The sequence below is a fragment of the Leuciscus leuciscus genome (genome assembly GCF_965113295.1).
Source record: "Leuciscus leuciscus genome assembly, chromosome: 9".
NCBI classification, from domain to species: Eukaryota; Metazoa; Chordata; class Actinopteri; order Cypriniformes; family Leuciscidae; genus Leuciscus; species Leuciscus leuciscus.
Window position 1 is genome coordinate 21,120,906 of NC_138733.1, and position 8,557 is coordinate 21,129,462.

The following is an 8,557-nucleotide window of genomic DNA, read 5'->3' on the forward strand; positions in this document are numbered from 1 at the left end:
CATACTTACTTCAATTAATACATTTAATCAGAAAGGGGTGCAATAACTTGCAAAAAAATCCTGAAAAAAACATACATCATCGTTTTCACAAACATATTAAACACCACAACTGTTTTCAATAAGAAATGTTACTTGAGCACCAATTCTGCATATTAGAATGATTTCTGAAGGGTCATGTGACACTGAAGACTGGAGTAATGATGCTGAAAATTCAGCTTTGCCATCACAGGAATAAATTACATGTTAAAATATATTAAAATACAAAACAATTCTTTTTAATTATTATAATTTTTCACAATATTACACAATTTATATTTTTATCAAATAAATGCATAAGAGACATCATAAAAAAAAATCTTACCGACCCCAAACTTTTGAATGGTATATTATTATTTTAGAATATATTACATTTTAGACAATATTGAACTATGTGACATAGGTGAGATTCACCTTATGGTAGAGGAATAATTTGCCCACAGGGAATTATGTAACCAATGTGATGACATTCATCAATGCAAGATATCACAATGCAAAATGAATGATTCCAAAGTCCTGACAAATGTATTCCTGCATTATTCCCATGCACTGCATACTCATGAATATTAATTCAATCACCCCATGTGTCTGCACTTAGTTTTACACATCATTTAACCCTTTTCTAACAGGATAGGAAAATCAACAATGGAGCCTTTTAACTTCTTTTTGTCTGCCTTAATGCAATCATTCAGAGACCCTATGTTGGGCGTCCCATTGATCAGGGAAGGCAGGAATTGAGTTTGGTGCAAATCAGTGATCAAGACAAACAGAGCATGAACCATTGGGCCACATTAGTGTAGGATGGCTCCTCTGTCTGCCAGGTGACAAGAGTTTACAAAGGCTGAAGTGAAGTGCTGAAGCACTTTACTAGAGACTGAGTGAGTGGGAGTGCTGTTAAGAGCCTTGAATGAGGGGTCATTAGCGCCTGAGTGACTTCATCAGACCAGACGGTACTGCAGGTTCCAATAGCCGCTGTGTTAAGGAAGATGGCATGCTTTAATGCAGACAAAAGCAAACACAGAACAGGGTATGGCTCTTTTAGCCTGTTGACTAGCAGATTAGAACAGACCTCAACCAACACAATCTAATAGTGGCTGCTCTCAGCCTCTTGGCTGTTTGATGCATGCCATGAGCATGTGCAATGCTGGGTAAAATCATTACTGCTATCAAATTAGAGCGCAGATTCTTCTCTATTAAGATTTGCAGTCAGTTGTGTGCTGATCATGAGATCAGCAATAGGGAAAAGAGAGAGTCAATTAATTATTAAAATTAACAAGCCTCCAGAGACAATTAAAACAACTTACCATCCAAAGGCACCTACACATCTTAACCAACAGCCTAGGAACAAACTCAAACATTTGTGCATTGAATTTAAAGTATTTGTGTGTTGGTGTGTGATTTAGGTTCACATGGAAAGCACCCCGAGGAAGTGTGTGGCCTCTTTTAAATGCCAGATGTGTCATTCCTAGTCTGACAGTGTCATATTGATAACAAGGACATGCTCCAAGGCCTGCACTCAGTGACGACATGTGAAGAAAAGCAGTGCTGAGGTCAGTGCTAGTGCTGATGAAATTTCGTGCCCAAATAAACAAGCATCTCTGTATCAACACAAGTGTATCATTATGACATTAAGAGAGATCTGCTAATCAAAATATGGCATTTCCAGTCTTTGGGACACCGCATCACTGCTTTCATATTAGCAATAACTGTCAAATACAAACTGATAATGTCATAGTTATCATATTATCATCTTACAGAAATGACTCAACATTCTAAACCTTTTTTTTTTTTTTTTTACGTTTTTTTAAACCTAATTATTAATGGTAAAACAGAACCATCTAGTGGCACATATTCCATTATAAAATAGAAACATGAGATGTTTTGAAAGTGACAAACATTAAATCATAATTTAGTTAGTTAGGGATTAACATTATTAATTATTTAGCTATTAATAACTTATTAATACATTATGGCTAAGGTTAATGATGTACATCTTTGTTTTAAAACAAAATTACAGAACAATAGAAGTTCTATATATATAATTTGCTCACTTTAAATGTTTTATATATTGTTTATATTGGCCTCCCTTGACTGAAGCCATAAAAGTTCATTGAAGTTCATTGAAAAGCACATCTAAGTGGGCTAAAATTATTAATGTACACAAAGAAAGCTTTCAGCTTGCTTCCATTAAAGCCATTCTAATCCAAAAATTTCATTATGGATTAAATATTGCATTATGAATCCACAACGCATCACTCACAGTCATTATAGAGTTGCACAATAACATTCACATCACATCATTATTTAAAAACTGAAATAGAACACATACAATTATAAAAGTATAAAACTTGAAAGCTTAAAATATGGCAAAAGTCACCACATATTGTATCAACTGTAAAATGCTAAATCATGAGCAAGAGCTAGCATGAGCTGCTTGTTGGTCAGATACTTGCAATCTATTCTTTTTCCAATCACAAGTCTGTTCATACAGGCATGATTTACATTTCCAGGCCTCCTCTATGTCCACCCCTTTGGGTTCCCTCTGGCCTGTCCAGTAGGCCAGATAACCCTGAAGCTCTGCCCGTAGTTGAGCTTCATTGAAAGGAGCGACTCTGGTCCCAATGGGTCCACTAGAGCCTTGGTGATAGTATTCAAGCTGAAGCAGGTCAATGCATGGAAGATCAGAACATGACACAGTTATTAGTAGGGCATCAACCAGTTCCTCAAAGGTAGTCACCTGAACCCCAATGCTTTTAGCATGGCCCTGGACTCCCGCTCCAAGCACTTGAGTTGGACGCAGTTTAAGGTGATTTAAAATATGGTCTTTCTTCACTTCCCCTCTCACCAGTCCATCAAATAGAAATTTATACAGGCCCACCTAAATAACAGATGGACAGTTTAAAAAACAGATGCAAAGATCCAATATATATATACGGTCAATGGTGCATTAGAGTGTGCATAATAAAGAAAAGAAAAAGGGAAGAAAAATCTGTGCCAAGTTCTTAGAAATGCACCTTTTGTATTCATGTTGGTTTCATATGATTTTAAAAAAAAATATGCCATTTTCCTATTTTTTATGTATTTTTCATGGTAAAAAAAAAAGTATTTCTATAAATATCATCAATTATGAATTCAGTTTTGGGGAGTCAAACCACGTGATTTGGCTGGTTGCACATGACTTCGATTTAGCAGACATAATTTGTTCAAAATATTTGTAACGGTTTTGTTAAAAGATACATTTTTATCAGTGTTGTAAACTGAAAATAAAACTGAAACTATTAAATAGAATTTTTGGTAATTGAAATTAGGCTGAAATTAAATAAAATAAAATATGAAAAAGTATAATATGAAAATTAGAAACGGAGAAAATTAGAAACTGAAATAAATACACTTAAGATAAAGTACTAAAATGACATACTAAAACTGAAATAAAAATGTATTAAAGCTGATAGAAATAATTTTAAAAAATACAAAATCGCATAACCAAATGAATTAAACTGAGTGACTGACAATATAAAAATAAAGGCTAAAATATTAAGAAATACTATAATTGTATATACATTCATAATACTACAATGAAACCGATTTTTTTCTACTAAGAAATAATAATAAAAGATTACACCAAGCTACTTAATATTTCATCTCTAGAATTTCATTCTTTCATGAGTTTTTTTTAATTATTATTATGATATTAGGACAGTTGTATCACCCTGACATTTTTTACTTTATAATTTTCAACAACAAAAAATATCATGCTCTTTATAGAAAATAGAACAATTTGTATTCAGGTCATTATAATGTTGTTGTTTTTTTGTAAATAAATGAATAGATGTCACAAATAAGCGTCACATCATTGACCCTCACTACTGTATATGGCCAAATGTATATGGAAACACAATGAAGTCCAGGGAAAACAAGGCAGCTGTGCACAAAAGCACAGTGCAATCATTAACTGCATCATGATGACCTGTAATAAATAACTCCAACTCACCTGTAAGCAGTTAACTTTATCTTGTGCAGAACTAGGCATGGAGTTATGTTTGCGTGTCTTAAGCTCATTTAGGACTAGCTCCCCCTTCTGGTTATACATCAGTTCATCAATGACCCCCATGAAAAAAACACCTTCCTGCACACCAAACACAGGGAACTCTCGCACACGCTCCCCTGAAATAAGATGTTTGAGAATTACATATACTTCATCTAAGTACCAAAACAATACCACAAATTATTTCTACACTGTCAACACACCTGCTTCTAACCGTGAAATCATGTGTAACATGTTGAGAAGTTTGATGGCTTCTGCATCCTCTCTAGTCCGGATATCTATAGGGACAACGTTCTGTATCTCCAGTTCTGCAGATGAAAGGCATGGATGGAATTACTGAATATGCATGATACATTATGTTGCACTATACACAAAGTATTGAAAGCCAATGCAGTTTATTACATCACCTCTTGATAAATGTATTTTTGCTCCGATTTGCACCTCAGTCCGTTGCAGGTCTTTTCTTTTGAGATATGGCTTCAAAAGACCATAGACGGCCTTTATCTCACACCAAGACTGGTCACACAGGAGAGTCACACTCAGATGCCGCTTGAGGAAGCGTTGCATTGGGCTGAGGCTGTTTTCATGGAGGCTCTTTCTCTTTAAACCCCTCGCATCATCAGTTTTTACTGCTTCTTGTCCCAAAGCCTCTTTGTTATGGCTGAAAGGTAGAAGAGCATTATGTTAATATGTGACAACAGCAAAGAAACAACATGTTGCAGAATGACGTGGGTTGCATGTCGGCACACAATATCTAGAAAAAAATTTTCTCTAAGCATCACACAAAAGACTTGCTTGTACACTGATGAAGTGGGCACCCTGGGAAGGTTGAAGTCCACTGAGTGTTCACAATCAGTTTCTCTAATGAGAGGACGCTGGGGATCTAAAGAGACAGAGAGAGAAAAATACTGTTTACGTGTATAAAACCTAACAACAACATACAGTTGTATCTCATGTTTCTTTCAGTGGAAAGAAACACAGATAGCCTATTATTCAAACAAATGAACAGAAAGAGGGGAAAAAAACGCATGACAATCACAACAAATTACCAAAATTACACAATCTTTTGGGGCTCCCAATAGACACTGAAAATTACACGATATTTTACCGATGCTTTGTTGCTCGCAAGGGATGTTGAGAAATTCTGAGTCGCTAATGTCATCCCAGTCGTCGAGCAGTTGTTGTGATCCAGAAGCATCCATCTGAAAACGAAAATAAAGTAATTTTCAGCTCATTCTAATCTTCGCACCAATGCAGGAACAGCTATAAAATAAACACGCCATTAGTTCTTATATTTGTCATAGATGTTTTACATTATATTGCGTAGTTTGGATTAGTTACATACGACATAGTAGGAAGTATTAACATTCCACCCCGTCAACATCAACAAATGTATTCGATTGGCTACTGCTCCATGTAGCCCCACCCACTTCTATGCGTTTCGCTAGAAACGTATCCGATTGGATACCAGTGCCAAATGCTTCTAATAAAAACAAACGTTTGAGTCTCTTTAGTTTAGTGTAAGCAAAGAAGAACAGTTCCTACGAATTCTGTAACGTCACGATATTTAAAAATTACACATTTGAACATGATATTAAATGAAAAATAAACCATTATAAAATCATATGCATTTACACTTCCAATAGGTAGGAAGTACTGGATGGTTGCCATAAAGTATCGTATATTTAGCGTGAACAGTGAGCCACGGAAAGGAATGGCGTTTTTGACGTCCCGTAGTCAGTTGTAGTTATTCTCACTATTTGAATAAAAACAAAAGATGGCAAACTGACACTCCAAATATACGACCAAAGTTATAAAGAAAACAATTTATCAAGAAACATAACTGTGGTGGATCATTACATGTCAGGTCAGAACATCTCATTCGCATTCTAATGATACAGGTGGGTAGGAAAGACGGTGTATAGCCACTAGTTTTACACTAATTTAACATAATGATCTAAATCACAGGTCTCATGAAGCTGTAAGAGTTAAAAATTATAATAAAATATCAATTATTTTAAAATAACACTGGACATTGTTACCTTCACAGTTATCACAAGAGGATTAAGTTAACACTTCAATGGAAAAAAGCCAAAAGTCTAAAACAACAGACCATGAGAAAGCTGAAGAACAGTCCTGGAGATCATACATGCTCACAGAAGACCAGAAAAAAGGCCAAAAAAGGGAGTCAACGACACAAAAATGTATCCACAGCCAGGCCCAACCAACCTAAAAAGTCCCAGGAGAGTCTGAGATGGGTGGGAGAGCTGGCCGACCCTGTGGAGGAAGAAGAGAGGATTGAGATTTATAAAGCCAACAGAAGGAAGCGCTATTTGGACTCAAGAACACCCAAGAACATTGAATCAAGAGCTTGCCCTGCATTGACAGCCAGTAAAGTATTGTAGTTCTTGTATTTAAACTTAAAAAAGAAATGCATGTTTTATACATAAAGCTATAGCCTACATTTTAAAATAGCTGGATTCATATTGTTTAGGAGTAAAATGCTTTTAAAGTGATTGTTCACCCCCCAAAAAACGACCACAAAAGAAGATATTTGGAAAAGTGTTGGCAACCACAGTTGACAGCACCCACTGACTTCCACGGAAGTGGAAACTATGGAAGTCATAGCTTGGAACTATTTCCTACTATGGAAGTCAGTGGGTGCATCAACTGTCAATTGGAGCGTGAGCAAGTAATTACAAAATGTTCATTTTTGGGGTAACTTTTTTTTATTTTTTTATTTTTTTATTTATTTTATTGCATTTTAACAAGAACAAAACATAATTTACATAATAACCATACATGTCAGGGGTAAAGAAAAGAAAAAAATAGCCTAAAGAAAAAAAGAAAAAGAAAGGCATTTGACAAAAAACACCTGTACCTGTCAAACAGCTGTGTAGTTTTCCTAGCTTTTAGGTTTTTACTTTTGGATATTGTTTCTAAATATATTTTAACATCAGTTTAAAAATTTTCAAAATTTGGTAGTTTTCGATTCCATTTGACTTTATGAATATAGTAATGGGCAATTATAACAATTAAATCTAAAATAAACAAAAGATTTTTATCACCCTCAAATAAAAAACATTTTAATAACATCAATTTCTTCAAAGTTAACAAGAGTCATAACTTTTCTTTGCAAGTAATTACTGAGTTCTTTCCAAAACATTTGGGTCTTGGGACAATCCCAAAATAGATGGTTGATATGAAATTTTACAAAAAGCACAAATATCTTCGATGTTCACTTTAAAATGCTGTACCACAAGTGACTTAACTGGGTAAACTCGATGGAAAATTTTATATGAAACCTATTTCACTTTGTTTGTGATGCAATACTTATAAGGTGTCATCCAAACTTTGCTCCAATCAATACATTTTTTAAATAAAGAATTCCAGTGAGTAGTAACAAGTATACATTTAGATTGAAGAAGGGAATGCAGAAAAGTATTATTACATCCAAAACTTGTGAAATCCTTGCCCTGCAACTTAATACAAGAAGTAAATTCTTCTATTGTTGTTTGTAGAGAATAATTATTATGACCTTCTAATAATCTCAAAATTTCCTTGGGAATTGCATGTAACACCAAAAAATATTGGACAGGATCAACTGAAAAGTTATAAATATATATATATATTTTGGGGGGTAACTATCCCTTTAATATCTGACCTCTAATACTTACTTTCACCTCTAGGGGGCTCTCGAGTACAACAAATGAGAAGATCACTAGTTGCACCACTAACTTTGTATTTGAAGTAGGGTCTTGTTTTCTAGCATGATGCAAACATTAAGGAAAATGCACATTACATTACATTACATTACAATAAAAACCAACATGTCACTTTAAATAATGAATTTATTTCATTTTAATATCCATCTCAACGTAAACATTAATAGAATCAGAGTTAAAAGAATTACAATAATTGTACACAGCACAACTAAAGATTTTAAAAGCTAGCACATTTGTGTCACTCAATCAATAACTGTGCACAGAATAAAAGGGAATTAAAACAAGAAGAAATAAATAGAGAATAAAAAACATTTTTAAACTGAAGTGCTGTTATTTACATTATAATTTATTTCAAACGCTAGTCTTCATATACCTCAGTCTGCAGTATCAAGCATGATTGAGCTCATTTCTAATGTGACCCCACTTTTCCTTCATGAGTAAAAATACAGAGAACAACTTACTAAAACCAAGCCAAGCTGTGGAAGTTAGCTAGCCTTTACATAAAGAAAATATGGTTAACGACTTAAGTGTGGCTACAGTAGTAAAAATATGCAGGTTAGTTGATTTTCTGATGGATTTAATGTTTCAGCCCAGATATAACCCTTGTGCAAAGAGACCCTAAAATACCCTGTTTTTTGTTTTGTTTTGTTTGTTTTTTAGGCCCTAATATATACATTTTTCCCTTCTAGATCTCAGTGAAATGTGAATCACATGAAACATATGGTATGTGTCAGCTCTAACTTTGTAACCC

At 34.4% G+C, this 8,557-nt stretch overlaps 2 protein-coding genes across 3 annotated transcripts in view; both read right to left on the minus strand.

Moving 5' to 3' along the window:
• Positions 1-5: 5 nt before the first annotated feature.
• exo5 (exonuclease 5) lies at positions 6-5,597 on the minus strand. Of its 2 annotated transcripts, none has more exons than XM_082180558.1 (7): positions 5,427-5,597; positions 5,190-5,283; positions 4,877-4,964; positions 4,489-4,742; positions 4,285-4,389; positions 4,028-4,200; positions 6-2,914 (listed from the first exon to the last, which is right to left on the minus strand). In XM_082180558.1, exons 1-7 carry the CDS (start codon positions 5,463-5,465, stop codon positions 2,444-2,446), a joined length of 1,224 nt encoding a protein of 407 aa, XP_082036684.1. In that variant the 5' UTR covers positions 5,466-5,597; the 3' UTR covers positions 6-2,443. The 2 variants fall into 2 exon arrangements, with proteins under 2 accessions (XP_082036684.1, XP_082036685.1); XM_082180559.1 differs by having other exon boundaries at positions 5,395-5,469.
• A 2,317-nt stretch (positions 5,598-7,914) lies between these two features.
• rflnb (refilin B) overlaps positions 7,915-8,557 on the minus strand; it is a 2,605-nt gene continuing 1,962 nt past the window's right edge. The window contains exon 3 of the mRNA XM_082180587.1: positions 7,915-8,557. This exon is cut by the window's right edge and continues 805 nt beyond it. The gene's annotated coding sequence lies outside the window, so the exon portion shown is untranslated.